The 25,353-nt window shown below is 43.4% G+C and overlaps 1 protein-coding gene across 4 annotated transcripts in view; it reads left to right on the forward strand.

Annotated features, from left to right (window-relative positions):
* PLA2G4A (phospholipase A2 group IVA) overlaps window positions 1-23,734 on the forward strand; it is a 241,714-nt gene extending 217,980 nt beyond the window's left edge. For all 4 annotated transcript variants that reach the window (XM_077277665.1, XM_077277667.1, XM_077277666.1 and 1 more), the window contains 4 exons: window positions 2,608-2,792; window positions 4,686-4,881; window positions 6,228-6,385; window positions 23,392-23,734. In XM_077277665.1, coding sequence (XP_077133780.1) covers window positions 2,608-2,792; window positions 4,686-4,881; window positions 6,228-6,385; window positions 23,392-23,514 — 662 coding nt within the window. In that variant the 3' untranslated portion in view covers window positions 23,515-23,734. The remainder of the gene's footprint in view (window positions 1-2,607; window positions 2,793-4,685; window positions 4,882-6,227; window positions 6,386-23,391) is intronic.
* Window positions 23,735-25,353: the final 1,619 nt, after the last annotated feature.

Here is a 25,353-nt window from a genome sequence, read left to right on the forward strand (position 1 = left end):
TGTGCGGGCTGTGCTGTATATACCACTGTGCGGACTGTGCTCTATATACCACTGTGCGGGCTCTGCTGTATATACCACTGTGCGGACTCTGCTGTATATACCACTGTGCGGGCTCTGCTGTATATACCACTGTGCGGGCTCTGCTGTATATACCACTGTGCGGGCTGTGCTGGATATACCACTGTGCGGGCTGTGCTGTATATACCCCTGTGCGGGCTGTGCTGTATATACCCCTGTGCGGGCTGTGCTGTATATACCCCTGTGCGGGCTGTGCTGTATATACCCCTGTGCGGGCTGTGCTGGATATACCACTGTGAGGGCTGTGCTGGATATACCACTGTGCGGTCTGTGCTGGATATACCACTGTGCGGTCTGTGCTGGATATACCACTGTGCGGTCTGTGCTGGATATACCACTGTGCGGGCTCTGCTGTATATACCACTGTGCGGGCTGTGCTCTATATACCACTGTGCGGGCTCTGCTGTATATAACACTGTGCGGGCTGTGCTGGATATACCACTGTGCGGGCTGTGCTCTATATACCACTGTGCGGGCTGTGCTGGATATACCACTGTGCGGGCTGTGCTGGATATACCACTGTGCGGGCTGTGCTGGATATACCACTGTGCGGGCTGTGCTCTATATACCACTGTGCGGGCTGTGCTGGCACCCAACACCATGTTGCAGTGCAGGAGATTCCTGCAACAGTCCGAGGCGTATCTAGGGGAAGCGGGGCGGGGGAAGGTGGGGGGGTTGCGGAGGCGGGGGAAGGTGGGGGGGTATGGGGGGTAGGGGGGGGGCCCCATTTGGAAGTTCGCACCGGGGCCCATAACTTTGTAGTTACGCCACTGGTGGAGGCTATTACTGCCAGGCTCTGTGTGATTGTGATAGGGTGTCTCAAATCAAAGAATCTGTCTATGTAAAATGAGAAATAAAGTGCAAATTGCCTGCTTATTTTCAGTGTCTACATACCGTAATTTTGCTGAATTGGTGCACCATTCACATCATAAATAAACCATTTGTGATTCATTTCTAGCAGATTTCTACTTTAGACCTAAGCCTAAAGGTAGGGCCATGCCCTCATGGGCCAGTGCTTTTAGTTCCAACCCCCCCCCCCCCCCCCCCCGCCAGGCCAAAAATTGCCAGCTAGCTCCTGTTTAGAAAGGATAATAGAGGTATAGAACAACAAAGTTCAAAGAAAAGATGTGGAATTGTTGCTGACTCGGTAACACCAAAGAACTTTCTGTGATTTGTATTCCAGGAAATGCCCACCAGGCACTGTACAGAAAACATTAATCAGAAAAATACAAAATGTTTTAAAGGAGTACAGCTAAGCCATGAAGGTCAATTCCAGTGTTTATTTCCCCCTATGTTAGCGATCAGTAATGTATGTTCAATGTGCAGCACAATACTTACCGGTCACTATCCTCTACTGCTTCCAGTTCTACTCCAGTCCCCTTCCTGCATGAGATGACCATAGTTCATTGTGCAAGCCAACAAAAAAAGAAGCATTTGATGCAAGTCTGTGAGAACCTTGTTCTAAGAAAGGAACTGAGTCTCAGAGACTGAGAAAGTGGCTTCCAGTCTATGCAGAAACGCTGTCACCTGTCTGGTCCAAACTGCCATCATATGATACAGGAGAGGACCGGAGCAGGGCTGGAAGTGGCAGCAGATGGAGGCCAATAAGTATTTTCATGCATACACTGAACATACGTTACTGACGGATGGGGAAATGAAACACAAATACTGAATTGGTCCATTAAGGATCCGTGTCATGAAAGGCTTTATCTACCATTCCAAATACTAATATCTAGATTGTCAGGTGTCTAGTGCACTGACTGAATGAATCACTTTGCCATCCATATGCACATAGGTTTATGTGGTAGGACATGTGTGCCTGCGTCAGGCAGTTTAGCAGGATGAATATAACAAAATTACACTGGCGCTGTCCTAATTAACTATAATGTGTAAGCTGCTGGCACCCTGGCAGGTGGGATGTGCAAACCTGCCCAAACAAATGTCCAAAAAGAAAGTCCAACAGAGGGATGCCGCGCTACTCCACATATACCGATGCCCACCCTCCTGTGTCTGTGATCACACGTGCCTGCACAATCCCGGAATAGTTGGAGCGGCACTTACTTGTGTGTGCCCGAAGTCTCTGGTGCTGCCGCTGACAACCGCTGGTTGTTACAGATAGGAATCCAGGAGCTATCTATGGTGCAAAGGGAGGACGCTCCCCATCTGTGAACTCAGTTCAGTCAGCGGCAGCACCAAAGACTTCAGGCACACACAAGTAAGTGCCGCTCCAACTATTCCGGGATGGTGGAGGCACGTGTGATCACAGACACAGGAGGGTGGGCATCGGTATATGTGGAGTAGCGCGGCAGCCCTATGTTGGACTTTCAGTTTAGCAGGATGTTTGGTTTGAAAATAAATATCTAGGCATTACTAGAACATATTTTCTTGACACTCCTTGAAGTTTTTTTTATTCTTGTTTTGTTTGTTTTTTTGAGACATGGTCCTTGTGTGTCATCTAACTTTTATATTTAATTAAACCTGTTAATAAGGCTTGTATCTATTAGCTAAATATGTTCAAATTTATTACAGATCCTGACGAGTTTGAACAGATCTATGAACCTCTGGATGTAAAAAGCAAGAAAATACACATTGTTGACAGTGGTTTGACTTTCAATCTTCCATACCCTATAATCCTAAGGCCTCAGCGAGGAGTTGATCTTATCATTTCTTTTGATTTTTCTGCTAGACCTAGTGATTCAAGCCCCCCTTTCAAGGTAATAGATAATATGAACGTTTATTTTGAGTATGTATTTAGCTGTATTTTAAGTATGTATACCATTTTTTGAGACTCGTAACTTTAATTTTTCTGTCAAGTTCTTATTGGCAACGGTTGTTTCCTGTATACAATTTTTGTTGCTTGTTAATGCCATTTACGGTTTTGACTGCGTGGGTTATTTTTTATATGGCTGTTAATCATTGCTTTGAATTTTATGCTTGTGGTTGGGTTTCAAGCATTAAGCAAGAGGGCAATGATAGCGGCATTTGATAGACTCCCTACTGCAACTACAATTCATTGACAACCTATGATCACCCAGTAGAAGGATTGTGCGGCTGCCTAAGCAAATTTTCCATGTAGATCACCACACTTCACCACATTTAAAGTGGTTAAACAGAAAAGATTGTAGCTAGCTCATATCGCTGCTGTTAGAGGCAGGTACCAGTTGTATAAACAAAAAACACCATGATGACCAAGGGGATCTCAAACAAATCAGGGTTGGTTTAAAGGGAACAAAAACAAAACCAATCTCTGATGATCCCCCGGAGCACAATTAAATGCATTATGAAATGGAAAGAACATGGTACCACAACAAACCTGCCAAGAGAGGGCCATCCACCAAAACTCTCAGCCTAGGCAAAGAGGGCATTAATCAGAGTCCAGAAAAAAACCTTGCATACAAAACTTGTAAAGCTTATTTTGAGTTTGCCAATAGACATATGGTAGACTCTCCACATGTCTATAAGAAGGTGCTGTAGTCCAATGAGACCAAAATTGAACTTTTTTACCACCAAGGTAAACGCTATGTCTGGTGCCAAACCAACCCAGCTCATCACCCCAAGAACACAATCCCCACAGTGAAACATGGTGGTGGCAGGATTATGCTGTGAGAATGTTTTTTGGCAGAAGGGACAGGGAAAATAGAGTCAAGGGGAAGATGGATGATGCTAAATACAGGGATATTGTTGAGCAAAACCTGTTTCCGTCTGTCAGTGATTTGAGACTGGGATGTATTAATCTTCCAACAAGACACTCGAGTGGTTTAAGAGGAAAAATGTAAATGTTTTGGAGTGGCCTAGAAAAACCCCAGATCTTAATCCAATTGAGAATCTGTGGTTAGACTTGAAGATTGCTGTTTGCCAGAGAAAACCATCTTATTTGAAGAAGCTGGAGCAGTTTTGCCTTTAGGAATGGGCATAAATCCCAGTGTCAAGATGTGCAAAGCTCATTAAGACTTATTCAAAGCGACTTGCAGCTGTAATTTCCGCAAAAGTAGGTTATACAAAGTACTGATTTTAGGGGGGTGAATAGTTATGCACACTGAAGTTTTCAGTTATTCTGTCCTATCTGTTGTTTGCTTCACAGAAAAAAACAAACATTCAGTTGTAGGCATGTTCTTTACATGAACTGACTCAAACACTCAAAAAAAAACAAAAAACTGTGAAATTCCAGGAACACAAAAAGTGCCAAGAGGGAGGGGGAGGTGAATACTTTTACCAGCCACTGTATACAGAGAAAAATTTGGCTTTTTATTGGATGAACAGGCCTGTCTTAAAGGACAGGTGAAAGACATAAAGGAAATTGTTTTCTTATTTGTAACTATTTTTCCTTGAAATGCTGAACTCAAGCCAAAAAACATAATTCCATTTTATTTCTATAAGAAAGGCCAATACAGTACAAATTTTAATTTCAGTTGCATTTTTGGGACTTTATTTCCTCCATGTCATGATGATGTGGTTACTTTTAAATACTGATTTCTAAAGTTACATTTTTTAAGTTGGTTGAATGGGAATTGCAGGAGTTGTTCCACTGGGTCAGTGATCTTTGTTGTAGAGAACTTTTGACTTCTTTGAGGAATTCTAAATATCTGCAATATTCACTTCCGCTCCAGGAACTCTTACTTGCTGAAAAGTGGGCACGTATGAATAAACTGCCCTTTCCGAAAATAGATCCACAGGTCTTTGACAGAGAAGGATTGAAGGAGTGTTACGTATTTCGACCTAAGAATCCATCCGTGGAAAAAGACTGTCCCACTGTGATTCATTTTGTTTTGGCTAACATTCAATTTAGAGATTTCAAAGCACCAGGTATGTTCATGGAAAGAGTTATTTTTTCCCCTATTTCAACATATCCTCTATCGGTTCTAAATAAGAGTGACTTAATGTTATGGAAAAATACTTAGAATTGAGAGTCCTCAGTGGTTGATACCTTTTAATGGCTAACTGAAAAGATGGTAACAAATTGCAAGTTTTCGAGACTACACAGGTCTCTTCATCAGGCAAAGACTAAAAGAAATACTGAAGAATCACATATTTATTCACAGCATAGCATAGAAAAAAAAACATGGATAAGACAGGTGACATGAAGCAGAATTACCATGAGTGACATGGTTTTTTTTTTGTTTGTTTTTTTGTTTTTTGTTTTTTTGTTTTTTTTCTGTGCTATGTTGTGCATAAATATGTGATTCTTCAGAATTTCGTTTAGTCTTTGCCTGATGAAGAGACCTGTGTAGTCTTGAAAGCTTGCAATTTGTTACCATCTTTTCAGTTAGCCATTAAAAGGTATCAACCACTGAGGACTCTCAATTCTAAATATTTTTCTATCTACTGGCTAACACAGTACCAAGATATATTTCTTTCCTGTATTATTAATGTTATGGATAACCTTGTGAGTTTTTTGTTCTTTTTTCAGCGTCAGAGGTAATGATGTCATGTATATGTGTACCTCCATATCAAATAGAAGCAGTGCTGAAAAGTTTAATAAATAAAGATTGCACAATGTAGTTTATTCATTAGTCTTTTGCCTATATCTCATTAACCAACACACTTGGCATCAAGTATTGCCGTAATCTCCATAAAATGACATATTTAAACAAATACAAAATTAGTTACAACTGGTAGGATGTGTCTTAGGATACTTTCTTATTGATTTTTCACTGTGCCATGTAAACCATGTACTACAGATGAGTAGAGTTTCACCAAGGGCTCGCTGACACCACCATATTAATCAGCCCAATAATATGGGGCAGTGCTGATCACGGATTTGTTTTTTTTCTCATACAGAGTCTGCATAAAAAATAGTAAACCCCATTGGAAAGCTAAACATGGGGAAACTAAAAGATCTTTTTGAATAAAAATGTATGAATGCTAAAACTGCCTCACATAGAAAGGGACGGGTTGGAAATTTTTGTACTGAAGTAAATTAAAGCGGTGAAATTATGAAATGGTTAGACGTATGGTATGAAATAAACTTCGTTTCGGACAGCCCATTTAAAAATTATTTTCCTGCAAAACAATGGATGTACAATGTAACAATGTGTTTTAAAAAAAATATATACACTTTTACTGTTTGCTTTTTACTAGATTTCTGTGTTACATGCTGTATATTTTTGTGCTAACAGCAAAAGTTTTCTATATGCGGTATATATTTTCAGGTGTCCCTAGAGAAACTGATGAAGAAAGAGATTTTGCAGATTTTGACATTTTTGATGACCCTGAAACTCCTTTCTCAACATTTAATTTCCAATACCCAAATGACGCATTTAAAAGACTGCATGACCTAATGGAGTTCAATACCCTCAACAACATAAATGTATGTATGACTTTTTGACATACGATGTATTACTTTTCCAGAAAATTTCTTAAATCAGAATGTGAGTGGGATTGCTACTGTTTCCTGTGCCTGGACAAAATTGACTGCAAGCCCCCATTGGTTGCAAAAATGGAGACTTGTGGTACATCCCAATGCAGGGATGTAGAAAAACCTGCTCCTTTTTAATGTTGATACCCATTTTAAAATGTGCAGCTCCATACTAGTAATGGGGTTGTCAATATCTAGGTGCAGTTTTTTTCGTGTATTTTTCTTTAATTTCTCACAAAAATGATTTTAAGCCAAAAATAAATGAATTTAATTTGGTTTCATTACAAATGTTGCACTTGAAGCCTTCTATAGCCTCAGCGTTTCAGTGTATATTTCTGGCTACAGAATGGGTTAGCTGAGAATCTTACATTTTGATACAGGAAAGATATATATCTTGGGAAGGTGGCCTGTGAGAGCCTGCTAAGAGCAGGAGCTGATTCGCCTCCCCCTTCCTATCAAACGCTGCAAAAGTGCAGAAGCATTGCAGAGCATCAGATCAGTGATCTGTCACTATACAGTGATGTCCCATCCTGGGACAATGTGAAAAAGTTAAAATCCCAAAATAATGAACCAAAAAAAAATTCCAATAAATTTATTAATTTATACATATAAAAAGCAAAAAAGTACATATTTACTATTGCCAAGTCCAGAACGACCTGACCTATAAAACTGTCTAGTTAACCCCATTCAGTGAACACCGTAATAAAAGAGGCAAAAAACAATGCTTTATCAAATAGCCAAACAAAAACTAGAATAAAACACGATCGAAAAGACGAATGTACCGTATATACTTGAGTATAAGCCGAGATTTTCAGCCCAAATTTTTGGGCTGAAAGTGCCCCTCTCGGCTTATACTCGAGTCACGGTTGGCGGGTGAGGGGGAGAGGGCGCTGAGGCATACTTACCTAGTCCCGGAGATCCTGACGCTCCCCCTGCCCGTCCCACGGTCTCCGGGTGCCGCAGCTCTTCCCCTGTTCAGCGGTCACGTGGGACCGCTCATTAGACAAATGAATATGGACTCCACTCCCATAGGGGCGGAGCCGCCTATTCATTTCTCTAATAAGCGGTAACGGTGACCGCTGACAGAGGAAGAGGCTGCGGCATCGAAGACCAGCTGTCCGGGGGAAGGAGCGGGACGCCGGGAGCAGGTAAGTATGTCATATGCACCTGTTCGCGTTCCACACTCCGGGCGCCGCTCCATCTTCCCGGCGTCTCTCCGCTCTGACTGCGCAGGTCAGAGGGCGCGATGACGCATATAGTGTGCGCGCCGCCCTCTGCCTGATCAGTCAGTGCAGAGAGACGCCGGGACGGGACGCTCAGGAGCTGCAAGCAAGAGAGGGGAGTATGTGTTTTATTATTTTTATTGCAGCAGCAGCAGCACAGCTTTCTATGGCACAGCTTTCTATGGTACATCTATGGGGCAATAATGAACGGTGCAGAGCACTATCTGGCACAGCTATGGGGCAATTATGAACGGTGCAGAGCACTATATGGCACAGCAATGGGGCAATTATAAACGGTGCAGAGCACTATATGGCACAGCTATGGGGCAATTATGAACGGTGCAGAGCACTATATGGCACAGCTATGGGGCAATTATGAACGGTGCAGAGCACTATATGGCACAGCTATGGGGCAATAATGAACGGTGCAGAGCACTATATGGCACAGCTATGGGGCCATAATGAACGGTGCAGAGCACTATATGGCACAGTTTTCTATGGTACAGCTATGGGGCAATAATGAATGGTGCAGAGCACTATATGGCACAGCTATGGGGCCATAATGAAAGGTATGGAGCATCTATTTTTATTTTTGAAATTCACCGGTAGCTGCTGCATTTTCCACCCTAGGCTTATACTCGAGTCAATAAGTTTTCCCAGTTTTTTGTGGCAAAATTAGGGGGGGTCGGCTTATACTCGGGTCGGCTTATACTCGAGTATATACGGTAAGTAAAAACAGTAATGCTGAAAACATCTTATCCCACACAAAGCAAGCTGCCAGAAAGCTCCATCAGCGGAAAAATAAAAAAGTAATAGCTCTCAGAATAAAGCGATATAAAAATAATTCATTTTTTCTACAAAATAGTTTTTGTGTAAAAGCACCAAAACCTAAAAAAAATGATATAAATGTTGTATCACTGTAAGTATACTGACCAGAAGAAAATAGCTTCCTTATCAATTTTACCACAAGCAGAATGGTCCAAAAATAATCCTGAATTGCTCTTTTTTGTTCATTTTACCTCCCAAAAATTGGACTAGAAAGCAATCAAAAGATGTCATGTGCCCAAAAATGGTACCAATAAAAATGTCAACTCGTCCCGCGAAAAAGAAGCTGTTACATGACTGTCGGCTAAAATATGGAAAAATTATAGCTGTCTAAATATGACGATGCAAAAAAATATTTTTGCAATAAAAAGTGTATTTTAGTGGGTGACAACTGCCAAACATAAAAAACGATATAAATCACTATAATCGCACCAATCCAAAGAATAAAGTCGTCAATTCACTTATACAGCACGAGGAACAGTGTTAATAATGAAAAAAATATTTTTCACCTGCTGTTGACTTGTTCATTCTGTCTCCTAAGTGCGGTCGACCAGTTTTGTGCACTTCTAAAAAGGATACTGCTAAGCAGAGGCCAGATGCAGTCCAGAGTAACTCTGCTGCCTCATTACAGTGAATGGATCTCACGGGGATTTCTGTTGTGAATTTGCTTTTTGCTCCCTCTAGTGGTTACTAGTTTTTTGACTCTGGTTTTTCTGTCATTCCTTTTATCCGCACCTGGGTCGTTAGTTAGGGGTGTTGCTATATAAGCTCCCTGGACCTTCAGTTCAATGCCTGGCAACGTAGTTATCAGAGCTAGTCTGCTGTGCTCTTGTCTACTGATCCTGGTTCCAGTTATATCAGCTAAGTCTGCCTTTTGCTTTTTGCTATTTGTTTTGGTTTTGTATTTTTGTCCAGCTTGTTCCAAATCTATATCCTGACCTTTGCTGGAAGCTCTAGGGGGCTGGTGTTCTCCCCCCGGACCGTTAGACGGTTCGGGGGTTCTTGAATTTCCAGTGTGGATTTTGATAGGGTTTTTGTTGACCATATAAGTTACCTTTCTTTATTCTGCTATCAGTAAGCGGGTCTCTCTGTGCTAAACCTGGTTCATTTCTGTGTTTGTCATTTCCTCTTACCTCACCGTCATTATTTGTGGGGGGCTTCTATCCAGCTTTGGGGTCCCCTTCTCTGGAGGCAAGAAAGGTCTTTGTTTTCCTCTACTAGGGGTAGCTAGATTCTCCGGCTGGCGCGTGTCATCTAGAATCAACGTAGGAATGATCCCCGGCTACTTCTAGTGTTGGCGTTAGGAGTAGATATATGGTCAACCCAGTTACCACTGCCCTATGAGCTGGATTTTTGTATTCTGCAGACTTCTACGTTCCTCTGAGACCCTCGCCATTGGGGTCATAACAGTTTGCCAGGCCAGTATTAAATGTTTAATGCATTGCAGAAGAGGGATTATAAGAAAGAAGATTCTGAGTTTTTTTTTTTCTCCTTCCCCTTTACCTCAGAGTGGCTATGCTTGCTGCAGACATGAATGTCCAGACCTTGATTACAAGTGTGGACCAGCTGGCTACTCGTGTGCAGGGCATACAAGACTATGTTATCAGAAATCCTAGGTCAGAACCTAAAATACCGATTCCTGAACTGTTTTCCGGAGACAGGTTTAAGTTTAGGAATTTCGTGAATAATTGTTAATTGTTTTTGTCCCTGAGACCCTGTTCATCTGGAGATTCTGCTCAGCAAGTTAAAATTGTGATTTCGTTCTTACGGGGCGACCCTCAGGATTGGGCTTTTTCGCTGGCGCCAGGAGATCCGGCATTGGCTGATCTTGATGCGTTTTTTCTGGCGCTCGGTTTACTTTATGAGGAACCCAATCTTGAGATTCAGGCAGAAAAGGCCTTGCTGGCTATGTCTCAGGGGCAGGACGAGGCTGAAGTGTATTGCCAAAAATTTCGGAAATGGTCCGTGCTGACACATTGGAACGAGTGTGCACTGGCCGCTAATTTTAGAAATGGCCTTTCTGAAGCCATTAAGAATGTTATGGTGGGTTTTCCCATTCCCACAGGTCTGAATGATACTATGGCACTGGCTATTCAAATTGACCGGCGGTTGCGGGAGCGCAAAACCGCAAATTCCCTCATGGTGTTGTCTGAACAGACACCTAATTCGGTGCAATGTGATAGAATCCTGACTAGAAATGAGCGGAAAATTCATAGACGCCGGAATGGCTTGTGCTACTACTGTGGTGATTCTACACATGTTATCTCAGCATGCTCTAAACGTATAGCTAAGGTTGTTAGTCCTGTCACCGTTGGTAATTTGCAACCTAAATTTATTCTGTCTGTAACTTTGATTTGCTCACTGTCATCTTATCCTGTCATGGCGTTTGTAGATTCAGGTGCTGCCCTGAGTCTCATGGATCTCTCATTTGCTAAGCGCTGTGGATTTACTCTTGAACCATTAGAAAATCCTATTCCTCTTAGGGGTATTGATGCTACACCATTGGCAGCAAATAAACCGCAGTATTGGACTCAGGTTACCATGTGCATGACTCCTGAACACCGCGAGGTGATACGTTTCCTGGTTTTACATAAAATGCATGATTTGGTTGTTTTAGGGCTGCCATGGTTACAGACCCATAATCCAGTCCTGGACTGGAAGGCTATGTCAGTCTCAAGTTGGGGCTGTCGTGGTATTCATGAGGATTCCCTGCCTGTGTCTATTGCTTCTTCTACGCCTTCGGAAGTTCCGGAGTATTTGTCTGATTATCAGGATGTCTTCAGTGAGTCTGAGTCCAGTGCACTGCCTCCTCATAGGGACTGTGACTGTGCTATAGATTTGATCCCAGGCAGTAAATTTCCTAAGGGAAGACTGTTTAATCTGTCGGTACCTGAACATACCGCTATGCGTTCATATATCAAGGAGTCTCTGGAAAAAGGACATATTCGTCCGTCTTCTTCCCCTCTTGGTGCGGGATTCTTTTTTGTGGCAAAAAAGGACGGATCTTTGAGACCTTGTATTGATTATCGGCTTTTGAATAAGATCACTGTCAAATTTCAGTATCCTTTACCGCTGTTGTCTGACTTGTTTGCCCGGATTAAGGGTGCCAAGTGGTTCACCAAGATAGACCTTCGTGGTGCGTACAACCTTGTACGCATTAAGCAAGGTGATGAATGGAAAACCGCATTCAATACGCCCGAAGGTCATTTTGAGTACTTGGTGATGCCTTTTGGGCTCTCCAATGCGCCTTCAGTTTTTCAGTCCTTTATGCATGACATTTTCCGGAAGTATCTGGATAAATTTTTGATTGTTTATCTGGATGATATTTTGGTTTTTTCTGATAATTGGGATTCGCATGTGGAGCAGGTCAGGTTGGTCTTTAAAATTTTGCGTGAAAATTCTTTGTTTGTCAAGGGCTCAAAGTGTCTCTTTGGTGTGCAGAAGGTTCCCTTTTTGGGGTTCATTTTTTCCCCTTCTGCTGTGGAGATGGACCCAGTCAAGGTCCGAGCTATTCTTGATTGGACTCAGCCCTCGTCAGTTAAGAGTCTTCAGAAGTTCTTGGGCTTCGCTAACTTCTACCGTCGTTTTATCGCTAATTTTTCTAGCATTGTGAAACCTTTGACGGATATGACCAAGAAGGGCTCCGATGTAGCTAACTGGGCTCCTGCTGCCGTGGAGGCTTTCCAGGAGTTGAAACGCCGGTTTACTTCGGCGCCTGTTTTGTGCCAGCCTGACGTCTCACTTCCCTTTCAGGTTGAGGTGGATGCTTCGGAGATTGGGGCAGGGGCCGTTTTGTCGCAGAGAGGCCCTGGTTGCTCTGTTATGAAACCTTGTGCCTTTTTCTCTAGGAAGTTTTCGCCTGCCGAGCGAAATTATGATGTGGGCAATCGGGAGTTGTTGGCCATGAAGTGGGCATTTGAGGAGTGGCGTCATTGGCTCGAGGGTGCTAAGCATCGTGTGGTGGTCTTGACTGATCACAAAAATCTGATGTATCTCGAGTCTGCTAAACGCCTTAATCCGAGACAGGCCCGCTGGTCATTGTTTTTCTCCCGCTTTGATTTTGTTGTCTCGTATTTACCAGGTTCAAAGAATGTGAAGGCCGATGCTCTTTCTAGGAGCTTTGTGCCTGATGCTCCTGGAGTCGCTGATCCTGTTGGTATTCTTAAAGATGGAGTTATCTTGTCAGCTATTTCTCCGGATCTGCGACGTGTGTTGCAGAGATTTCAGGCTGATAGGCCTGAGTCTTGTCCACCTGACAGACTGTTTGTCCCGGATAAGTGGACCAGCAGAGTCATTTCCGAGGTTCATTCCTCGGTGTTGGCAGGTCACCCGGGAATTTTTGGCACCAGAGATCTGGTGGCCAGGTCCTTTTGGTGGCCTTCCTTGTCAAGGGATGTGCGGTCATTTGTGCAGTCCTGTGGGACTTGTGCTCGAGCTAAGCCTTGCTGTTCTCGTGCCAGCGGTTTGCTCTTGCCCTTGCCTGTCCCGAAGAGACCTTGGACACATATCTCCATGGATTTCATTTCTGATCTTCCGCTATCTCAGGGCATGTCCGTTATCTGGGTGATATGTGATCGCTTCTCCAAGATGGTCCATTTGGTTCCTTTGCCTAAGCTGCCTTCCTCTTCCGATCTGGTTCCTGTGTTTTTCCAGAACGTGGTTCGTTTGCACGGCATCCCTGAGAATATTGTGTCAGACAGAGGATCCCAGTTCGTTTCCAGGTTCTGGCGATCCTTTTGTAGTAGGATGGGCATTGATTTGTCGTTTTCGTCTGCTTTCCATCCTCAGACTAATGGACAGACGGAGCGAACCAATCAGACTTTGGAGGCTTATTTGAGGTGTTTTGTCTCTGCTGATCAGGACGATTGGGTGACATTCTTGCCGTTGGCTGAGTTTGCCCTTAATAATCGGGCTAGTTCCGCCACCTTGGTTTCGCCTTTTTTCTGCAACTCTGGTTTCCATCCTCGCTTTTCTTCGGGTCATGTGGAGCCTTCTGACTGTCCTGGGGTGGATTCTGTGGTGGATAGGTTGCAGCAGATCTGGAATCATGTGGTGGACAACTTGAAGTTGTCACAGGAGAAGGCTCAGCGCTTTGCCAACCGCCGCCGCGGTGTGGGTCCCCGACTACGCGTTGGGGATTTGGTGTGGCTTTCTTCCCGCTTTGTTCCTATGAAGGTCTCCTCTCCCAAATTTAAACCTCGTTTTATTGGGCCTTACAAGATATTGGAAATCCTTAATCCTGTATCTTTTCGTCTGGATCTTCCTGTGTCGTTTGCTATTCACAATGTATTTCATAGGTCCTTGTTGCGGCGGTACATTGTGCCTGTAGTTCCTTCTGCTGAGCCTCCTGCTCCGGTGTTGGTTGAGGGCGAGTTGGAGTACGTGGTGGAGAAGATCTTGGATTCTCGCCTCTCCAGGCGGAGGCTTCAGTACCTGGTCAAGTGGAAGGGCTATGGTCAGGAGGATAATTCCTGGGTGGTCGCCTCTGATGTTCATGCGGCCGATTTAGTTCGTGCCTTTCATGCCGCTCATCCTGATCGCCCTGGTGGTCGTGGTGAGGGTTCGGTGACCCCTCACTAAGGGGGGGGGGTACTGTTGTGAATTTGCTTTTTGCTCCCTCTAGTGGTTACTAGTTTTTTGACTCTGGTTTTTCTGTCATTCCTTTTATCCGCACCTGGGTCGTTAGTTAGGGGTGTTGCTATATAAGCTCCCTGGACCTTCAGTTCAATGCCTGGCAACGTAGTTATCAGAGCTAGTCTGCTGTGCTCTTGTCTACTGATCCTGGTTCCAGTTATATCAGCTAAGTCTGCCTTTTGCTTTTTGCTATTTGTTTTGGTTTTGTATTTTTGTCCAGCTTGTTCCAAATCTATATCCTGACCTTTGCTGGAAGCTCTAGGGGGCTGGTGTTCTCCCCCCGGACCGTTAGACGGTTCGGGGGTTCTTGAATTTCCAGTGTGGATTTTGATAGGGTTTTTGTTGACCATATAAGTTACCTTTCTTTATTCTGCTATCAGTAAGCGGGTCTCTCTGTGCTAAACCTGGTTCATTTCTGTGTTTGTCATTTCCTCTTACCTCACCGTCATTATTTGTGGGGGGCTTCTATCCAGCTTTGGGGTCCCCTTCTCTGGAGGCAAGAAAGGTCTTTGTTTTCCTCTACTAGGGGTAGCTAGATTCTCCGGCTGGCGCGTGTCATCTAGAATCAACGTAGGAATGATCCCCGGCTACTTCTAGTGTTGGCGTTAGGAGTAGATATATGGTCAACCCAGTTACCACTGCCCTATGAGCTGGATTTTTGTATTCTGCAGACTTCTACGTTCCTCTGAGACCCTCGCCATTGGGGTCATAACAGATTTCATCCGTCATGTCACTGGGAGATTTAGATGGAAACCCCAAAGTAAGTGCTCAGCGTAGAGCGCCCAATAAATGTGATCCTAAATGTTATGTTCCCAATAAAAGCTTGAACTCAATCCACAAAAAAAGCAAGTCCCCACTCAGGTCCATCATCTGTCAATGGAAATATAGGGGGCTTCCACACTACTGGTCGTACAAAAGTTCTGGAATAGCAAAATGGCTCCTCGCCCCCCCCAAAAAAAAAAAAAAAAAAAAAAGAAATTCAGCAAATTCTGAGCTCCCAAATCTAAAGCGCCCACATGTTTGGCATTTCTGCAGTGATGAGAGCCCAACTAATTTATGGGAGCATGTCTCCAGAAGCATGAGCTGGGCATAATGTACTGGTCAATTCAACATACTGGTCACTGCAATGGCAGTTTGCAATTTTCACTCAACAACATTCACTACTGCTTGTTTCTAGAGAACACCTATGGAGTCAAAATCGTCAGTACATCTATAGATAAATTCCTAAAGGGGTATAATTTCCAAAATGGGGTCATTTGAGGGAGGGATTCTGCTCTTCTAGCACTTAGGAGCTCTGTATATGGAGTCCACAAACTATTCTAGAAAAATTTGTGCCCCAGGAGGCATATAGCGCACCGTCGCTCCCGAGTCTCACTGTATAGGTAAGCATTACTGTATAGTCACATGTGGAGTATTTCTACATTCAGCAGAAATTGTGAGACAAATTGTGGTGGCATTTTTACCCATTTCCCAGTATGAAAATTAAAAATTTGGAGCTAACACACAATCTTGGTGGTAAAAATGTAAATTATTTGTTGTTCCCAGCCCAGTGGTATAAAATTCTGTCACCCATCTGTCTTGTCAATATGATCACTGCACCCCTATATAAATTTATTAAGAGGTGTAGTTTGTAAAATGGGGTCACTGGGGGATTTCTGCTGTTCTGGCATCTGGCTCTGCCAATGTGACATCCCACTCTCAAACCAGTGCAGCAAAATATGCACTGTAATATGGCGATATATTTCACAACAAATTTTGGGGTCCATTCTCTCCTGTTACCCTTGTGAAAATGACAAATTTTGGGCTAAAAAAATCATTTTTATGGGAAAAATGTGATTTATTTTTTTCTCTCTCTGTTCAACGTTATAAACTTCTGTGAAGCACCTGGGGGTTTAAGGAGCTCAGTAAACATCTAAATAAGCTCCCTGAGGGGTATATTTTCCAAAATGGTGTCACTTGTGGGGGATTTCCACTGCTTAGGCACGTCGGAGGCTCTCCAAACGTGACACTGCATCCACTAATTTTTCCATCAAATTTTGCATTCTTAAAGTAAAATGGCACAATTTCCCTTCCAAGCCCTGCCGTGTGCCTGATACAGTAGTTTTTCCACATATTGGGTATTGTCATACTCAGGAGAAATTGCACAACAAATTGTATGGTCAAGTTTCTCCTGTTTACCCATACGAAGGTAAATGAAAAAAATTAGATGTAAAGGAAAATTTTTGTGAAAAAAGGTAAATGTTTATTTTTTTCATTCCACATTCCATTTATTTCTGTGAAGCACCTGAAGGGTTAATAAACTTCTTGAATGTAGTTTTGAGCACATTGAGGGGGCGTAGTTTTTAGAATGGTGTCACTGTTCTGTCCTCACTAAATGAGACAGGCCCAAGTAGCTATCCAGTCAGCTAAACCGCTATACCGGGGTCCAATAAGGAGACTGTGGTTGAGTCCGTGCTTTATTAAACGTAGTGGTATATTGATGCGGTGAAACTGTGAACAATGATATACATGGAATCAGTACATGGTATAGAACAAATACATACTACACATGATAAACGTTATGCATGACATTTAGAAGGCTAGTAACTGAACTAGGAGTGCAACTGGTTAAGCTAGGCTAATATAGAGCAGAAATATCTACAGAGAGCATAAAGACATACCGGCAATGCAATCGCAAGGGGGATGAAGTGTAAGCTTCTTTCCTGGAAGGCAAACTGGAAGTGAAATGATAATGGAGGGAAATGTAGGCTGAGCTACCATAATGCATTGCAAAGGAGGAGGAGAAACAGACATAAAAATACATAACAGAAAAATACAACTGTCAACATGACTCTGACCGCTAGAGGGAGCCAAAGCACTACAAATAAAGGTATGAATATATCAAGTCCTGTATACTGGCTGAGAAACTGCAAATTATGAAAACAGATAATTGGAGGTAACAAATTAGATGGCGGAGACAGAACACTCCCCGTCTGACATCAACGGATGTCACTACTCCTTTCTTCCGAAGGCAACAATAGGACCAGTTCAGATACCAGTCTGGAAAATGTCTTAGGTTCATTCCCTTTGGTCATCCTTAGTTCAACTTTGCGGACGTTGCCGTCCTTGCTCGGGAATGTTGCGGTAACTAGACCAAGTGGCCACTGGTTCCGGTGAATTTGACAGTCTTTCACAAGAACAAGGTCACCTACGTTAAGATTAGGTTTAGTAGATTGCCACTTCGTACGTGGCTGCAGGGTAGACAAATATTGTTTGCGCCACCTGTCCCAGAAAGTATTTGCAAGACTTTGTACCTGTCTCCATTGGCACTTGTAGAGGTCCTTAGCGTCGAATCCTCCTGGAGGGGCACTGGACAGTCCCGTTTTCTGGGTAAGTAGAGTAGCTGGAGTCAATAGCAAGGGCTCCTCAGGGTCGTTAGGAACTGGAACCAAGGGTCTGTAATGCCACTGCTTTGGATGAACTGATCTCCTGATTCGTAGCACTCTGTTATTAACATAAACGTAGAATCGCCTGGTTTCGTTGTGGATATATCCCAGGACTACTTTGCTGTCTGAGTAGAACTTGGCCTGTGTCAGGTCGATATCCATTTCGGATGTGATGAACTCTGCTAACTCAATGGCTAGGACTGCGGCACAAAGCTCTAACCTGGGTATAGTGTGCTCTGGTTGTGGTGCGAGTTTGGCCTTCCCCATAATGAAACCAATGTGGCACTGACCTTTGGAGTCTACAGTTCTCAGGTAGGCAACAGCGGCAATCGCTTTGACAGAAGCATCTGCAAATACGTACAGTCTTTGGCTTTGTATTTCAGTAGATGGCACAGAGGCGTATGGTCTTGGCACATTCAGGTTGGAGAGTGCCGCTAACGAGTTCTTCCACTCTTCCCACTGGATCCTCTTATCAGGTGGCAGAGGTGCATCCCAGTCAGATGTTTCCCTAGTTAAGTCTCTTAGTAGGGCCTTGCCTTGTATAGTAACAGGAGCTGCGAAACCCAAGGGATCGTACAGACTGTTGATGGTAGACAGGACGCCTCTACGTGTGAAAGGCCTTTCTTCCTGGTTGACCTGAAAGGTGAAAGTGTCTGACTGTAGATTCCAGAGAAGCCCAAGGCTGCGTTGCATTGGTGTGGGGTCTGACCCCAGGTCCAGGTCTCTGAGACCATTGCATAGGTCCTGAGAAGGGAACGCTTCCATGAGTTCTTGGCTGTTTGAGGCTATTTTATGAAGCCTAAGGTTTGAGCAGGCAAGCATGTCCTGGGCTCTCCTGAGAAGACTGATGGCAGTCTCATTTGAAGGCATGGCTTTCAGACAGTCGTCGACATAAAAGTCCTTTTCTATGAATTGTCTGACATCTGCTCCGTATTCTGCTTCTCCTTCCTGAGCCGACCTTTTGAGTCCATAAATGGCGACTGCAGGGGAAGGACTGTTGCCAAAGATGTGCACTCTCATGCGATACTCTGTGACTTCTTTAGTAGGATCATTGTCTCTGTACCAGAAGAATCTTAGGAAGTTCCTGTCTCTCTCTCTCACAAGGAAACAATGGAACATTTGCTGGATGTCAGCGATGACGGCAATGGAATCCTTACGGAAGCGCATAAGTACTCCCAGCAGTTTGTTATTGAGGTCTGGTCCTGTTAGTAGAACGTCATTTAGGGAGACATCATTAAATTTGGCACTGGAATCGAACACGACTCTAATCTGGCCTGGTTTCTTAGGGTGGTATACTCCGAACATAGGTAGGAACCAGCATTCTTCAGAGTCTTTGAGAGTGGGAGCTAGTTCTGCGTGACAGTTTTCAAAAATCTTTGACATGAAGTAGAAAAAGTGATCTTCCATCTCTGGTTTCTTTTGCAGATTACGTTTGAGAGAGGAGAAACGTTGTAATGCCTGATTTCTGTTGTTCTGTAGACGTGGTCTGTGGGTTTTGAAGGGAAGAGGTGCGACCCAGCTGTTGGTCTCATCTTTAACGAGTCCCTTGTCCATTACCTCCAAGAACAACTTGTCCTCTACCGACATTGCCACTTGGTTGTCCTGCTTAGTTCTCTGGAAGACTGTGCACCCTAACTGATCCTCATAGCTTCCCAACACTATACTGCTGTCGTGAGTAAAGTCTATTAAATGATTGGGCAGTTGGATGCTGTGTGGCAGTTCCCTGACATGGAACTCATTGTTACAAGGTTGAAACAGAGATGGTCGTCCTTTCTCCAATGTATTTGTCAGCATGCTTGTCACAGAAGATGGGGCGTGTATGCGTCCCAAGCATACGTTGCCAATTATGACCCATCCTAGGTCTAGCTTTTGGGCATAGGGAGCATTGTGGAGTCCATTGATATGACGTCTCACTTTATGAACCTGCAGGATATCTCTCCCCAACAGCAGAATTATCTGGGCCTGATGGTCGAGTTCCGGTATAAGGTGTGCTATTCGCTTTAAGTGAGCGTGATGGATTGCTACATCTGGCGTAGGGATTTCAGATCTGTTGTCTGGGATCTGGTTACATTCGATGATCGTAGGTAGTGGTAGGCAGAATTGTCCGTCTAATGACTCGATTTGGTAGTCTGTAGCTTTCCTGCCTGCTGTTGTCACAGTACCTGCACACGTCTTTAATGAGTAGGGAGTGCTTGGCCCTTTGATGTTGAATAGGTCAAAGAATGTTGATCTTGCCAAGGATCGATTACTTTGATCATCCAAGATAGCATACAGTCTTACAGCCTGGTCTCTATGGCCTTTTGGGTATACTCTGACAAGGCATATTTTTGAACAGGACCTACTGTCTATTGTCCCTTTGCAGACCTCGGTACATTGTGAAGTGATCTCTGGCGTAGCTGTATCAGTGTTCCTTTCCTCCCCGCCATGCTCACTGTCAGCTGGCATGTTTTGTGTACTCCATGGAGCTGGGCCTGGGTGTAGAGCAGTGTTATGGTCTGTGGTGCCACATTCTGTGCATTTTACACTGACCTTGCAGTCCTTGGCGAGATGAGTTGTGGATGAGCAGCACTTGTAGCAGATACCGTTCTCTTTCAGGAAGCTTCTGCGATCTGGCATAGATTTTCCTCTGAAGGCTCTGCATTTCAGGAGAGGATGAGGCTTCTGATGAAGTGGGCACTGCTTGTCAGGGTCCTGCACCTTTGTCTCTGATTGGGAGCAGCCAGCAGACCTGTAATTAGAACCTGGAGAAGAAACATAAGTCTTGTGTACTGCCACGGATGTTCTGCGTGGATTTGCAGGTGGTGACGGTGTGGCATATGGCATTGCAAAGTCAAAGCTGGGATCGTTTCTAATTCTCGCTTGTTGGTGTATAAAGTCTACAAAAACGGAGAAGGGGGGAAATGGAACACTGTGTTTGTATTTGTACGTGGAACCATGTGTGAGCCACCTCTCCTGTAGATTGTAGGGCAACTTCTGGACTATAGGGTTAACACCTCTGGCTGTGTCGAGAAATGCAAGTCCCTGTAGGTCGTCCTCGTATTTGGCAACTTGGACTTCCTTTAGTAGGTCGCTTAGCTCTCTAAGTTTCTGGAGACCTTTGTTAGAAATTTTAGGAAAGTCATCGATTCTTTTGAACAAGGCTCTTTCTATTACCTCTGCCGAACCGTAACACTCATCCAGCCTCTTCCAGATCTCTCTGAGGCCAGTCTCTGGGCGATTTATATTAATGTCTCTGATTCTTACTGCGTGTTTGACTGACTCTTCTCCCAGGTATTTCACTAACAGGTCTATCTCTTCCCTGTGTTGTAGCCCCAAGTCTCTAATGACATTTTGTAAGGAAGCTTTCCAAGCTCTGTATCCTTCAGCTTGGTCAGTGAATTTCATGAGCCCCTTGGCAACCAGTTCACGTCGTGTGAAGAACCTGGCAAATTCTGTCGTGAACCGGTTGTCAGCAGAGTAAGCTGGTGATGGGTCGCCCTGATAGTGATGTGAGGTGCGTTCATACCTGTTAGTGTCCTCAGGGTGGCGCCAGCCGGTGTCGTATTGCTTCGGTCTGACGTACGGTGTGTCAGCAGGGTGATCCACGTTGGTTACCTGGTGAGGGGCAAGGTAGTCATTAGCAGAGTTGTTTTGTCTCACGTTTTCGAGTTTGTTTCTGTCCTGGAGCTGAGCCTCGTGATGACTCTCGCTCACTTCGCTGGAGAAATCGTATTCTCGTTTTGGTGCTGGTTCAGGGTTATAGTTTGGATCAGGAAGTTCATTAACATACTGAGATGTGCGTTGTGGTGAGTCTTGTAGTGGAAACTCCAGACTCGACATACTGCTTTGGCTATGCAGCTTGGGACTTTGCGCGGCTTCTAGCGACTCCGCTTCAGCGAGGGCTGCGGCAGCTTCCCTTTTTGCTGCTAAGCTTTCTAAGGCGGCATCCACACGTGCCTTCTCTAACTGTGTCCTTCTCTCTTCATCATCTATGCGTGCTCTCTCTAAGCGTGACCTTCTCTCTTCATCATCTAGGCGTGTTTTTTCTAATTTAAGTTGCATCTCTTGGTCAGCAAAGCTTGCTCGTATTTTGGCAGCTTCAGCATTTGTGCGGGCAATGGCGACCGCGCTGCTGATGGATGTTGTCTTTGAGGAGACGGAAGTAACAGATCTTGTTCTATGCGATTTGTGAGACATGGTATCTTGGGAAAGTGCTTGGCTGTGCAGAGATTGCTGTAGCTGTATTTAGTCTCTGAGTAGCCGGTGACTTGAATCCCACTAGTTGGATGGCTGCCGTTTCACTGTTCTGTCCTCACTAAATGAGACAGGCCCAAGTAGCTATCCAGTCAGCTAAACCGCTATACCGGGGTCCAATAAGGAGACTGTGGTTGAGTCTGTGCTTTATTAAACGTAGTGGTATATTGATGCGGTGAAACTGTGAACAATGATATACATAGAATCAGTGCATGGTAGGGAACAAATACATACTACACATGATAAACGTTATGCATTACATTTAGAAGGCTAGTAACTGAACTAGGAGTGCAACTGGTTAAGCTAGGCTAATATAGAGCAGAAATATCTACAGAGAGCATAAAGACATACCGGCAATGCAATCGCAAGGGGGATGAAGTGTAAGCTTCTTTCCTGGAAGGCAAACTGGAAGTGAAATGATAATGGAGGGAAATGTAGGCTGAGCTACCATAATGCATTGCAAAGGAGGAGGAGAATCAGACATAAAAAATACATAACAGAAAAATACAACTGTCAACATGGCTCTGACCGCTAGAGGAAGCCAAAGCACTACAAATAAAGGTATGAATATATCAAGTCCTGCATACTGGCTGAGAAACTGCAAATTATGCAAACAGATAATTGGAGGTAACAAATTAGATGGCGGAGACAGAACAGTCACTTTTGGGTATTTTCCGTCATCTAGGCCCCTCAAAGTCTCTTCAAATGTGAGATGGTCCCTAAAAAAGATGGTTTTGTAAATTTAGTTAAAAAAATGAAAAATCTCTGGTCAACTTTTAACCCTTATAACTTCCTAACAAAAAAAATTGTTTCAAAAATTGTGCTGATGTAAAGTAGACATGTGGTAAATGTTATTTATTAAATAGTTTGTGTGACATGACTCTCTTATTTATGGGCATAAAATGTAAAACTTTAAAAATTGCAAATTTTCCTAATTTCAAAGTTTTACACAAAATAAAGTGATACCAATGATATGTTCCCACTATCATTAAGTACAATATGTCACAAAAAACAATCTCAGAATCAGTGAGATCCATTGAAGCGTTCCAGAGTAATAACCTCATGAAGTGACAGTGGCCAGAATTGAGAAAATTGGCCTGGTCAGGAAGGTGAAAACAGGCTTCCGGGTGAATGGGTAAAGGGACTTTGTCGGCACGTTTTTTCTACCTCATCTATGAATGTGTAATTCATCATACCGTGTGATGTTTGCTTACACTGAAGGTTTTATCACTGGTAGATTATCACTGCCAGGTCTCATGTGCATGTGACTGGTAGTCTGACCCCGACCCCTCCTGTGATAAGCAGCTCACTATCAATAGACTGTGTACATACAGAGCCTGCTGTGGGCGGGTTTGGCTTTCTCAGCTCTGCTACATTTTACATCTAAAAACTGTCATAAAATCTGCAGCCAGTAAACTAATTGATGCTTTGTTGGAATTGGGCATCTTTTTGCCTACTTTATGCTGCTAACAGATTCCCTTTAATTCAAGTTAACTGTGGCACTTTTTAAAACTGAAGAACATTGGTATAAGGTTAACTAATGGTAGGAATGATTTACCTGTCTGCTGTAGGTTCTCTAAGTGTTGCACTAAATTATGCATTTTTTGTCTGTTTGCAGGTGATAAAGGAAGCAATTGGGGAAAGTATTGAGTACAGGAGGCAGCATCCGTCTCGATGTTCTGTGTCACTCAGTGATGTTGAAGCTCGGAAATTTTTTAACAAGAGCAAACCGCAAAGCTGAGTTGTCCAACCTACTGTGACATTAGTATAAAGGGAGTCCTATTGTGTTGTACGTGGATGAGGAAGGAAGCCACGTGTACTACATGTGTATAAAGAAGCGTCATTATTTATCATCCTATCTAGAGATGTTATATTTAGAATTCTCATTCTTACTGTACTTTTTTGTATTGGAAATAAGCAAATTGTTAAAGAACATTAAAAGACTAATATCTTTTCATTATTATCATTTGTCTTATATATCACTATATATGTATTATATTATATTTGAATTAATGTTCTTCACTCCATGAGCCTACTCACCAGTATCATGATCCGGTATGAGATCCTGATATAACAAGAAGTTAATCTGACAAAGGTGCAGCCAGATAAGTGTACCAAGCCATAAAGGGAATTCAAAAACATAAATTGGAGAATATACCGTATGTTGGAAGCTGTAAGGCTGGTTTCACACTTGCGTTTAAAAACGCAGCGTTTTTAACGCAAACGCATTTGGTACAAAAACGCATGTAAACGCGTTTAAACGCGTTTTTTAGACGCATGCGTTTTTGCATGTGGTAAAAAAAAATGCGGCGTTTTGACGCGTTTACAAGCGTTTTTTCCTGCGTTTGCGTTTTTGAAACGAATGATGACAAGTGTGTGACAGCTGCCAATCATCAAAATCAACTAGAAAACCCACTATAAACAGAAATAGCTAGGGTTAGGGTTAGGATCCCTAGTAACCCTAGGGATCCTAACCCTAACCCTAGGGATCCTAACCCTAACCCTAGGGATCCTAACCCTAACCCTAACCCTAGGGATTCTAACCCTAACCCTAGGGATTCTAACCCTAACCCTAGGGATTCTAACCCTAACCCTAGGGATTCTAACCCTAACCCTAGGGATCCTAACCCTAACCCTAGGGATCCTAACCCTAGGGATCCTAACCCTAACCCTAGGGATCCTAACCCTAACCCTAGGGATTCTAACCCTAACCATAGGGATTCTAACCCTAACCCTAACCTTAGGGATCCTAACCCTAACCCTAGGGTTGGGGTTAGGATCCCTAGTAACCCTAGGGTTAGGGTTTTCTTGTTTTTTCTTGTGTTTTCTTGTGTTTTTCTATAGAAACAAAAAAACGCCGCTGGAAATTGCTACAGGTTGCATTTCTGCAACAAAACGCATGCATAAAAAAACGCATGCGTTGCCAAAAACGCGTCAAAACGCATGCAAAAAAACGCATGCATTTTTAATGTTAAGTATAGAAAAAAACGCATGCGTTTTTTAGCGCTAAAACGCAGCGGCAAAAAACGCAAGTGTGAAACCAGCCTAATCTAGGCTCTACACAAAACTGCCAACACATATTTGCCATAAAAACACAGCTTGGTGAACCCTATAATAAGTCAATGGGGTCATCCAAGTGCTATTCCCAGGAGCAGAAAACCAGAAACGCTAATGCTGTTGTGAGACCACAATATTTTCTTTTTCCACCCTCCATACCTGCAGAGCAAATAGGCTTTTTCTTTTGAGATGGTAATGATCCGCTCAGGACTCTGGGCCAGATGTCTCACATTTACCCTTTTTTGCTCGCCATCCCTCTCATATCATTTAGTGGTACTGATAGAGGAAAACTGAATCTATGTACTCTGTGCCCCATCTCCTGATCTACTACTTAATAGATTGAGATTTTAATGTTCAGATTCCCTTCCTCTGAAATAATACAGTTAAAAAGAGAGTACAGGTTCTGTAAGCTGCAAAAGAGGCATCGTTAGACTTACCAGAATAATAGGAATAATTCATTTATGCACATGTATAGCTGATTAATCCATATCTTAAGGGAACCTGTCAACAAGATTGTGATGGC

This window comes from Ranitomeya variabilis, chromosome 8 (genome assembly GCF_051348905.1).
Source record: "Ranitomeya variabilis isolate aRanVar5 chromosome 8, aRanVar5.hap1, whole genome shotgun sequence".
NCBI classification, from domain to species: domain Eukaryota; kingdom Metazoa; phylum Chordata; class Amphibia; order Anura; family Dendrobatidae; genus Ranitomeya; species Ranitomeya variabilis.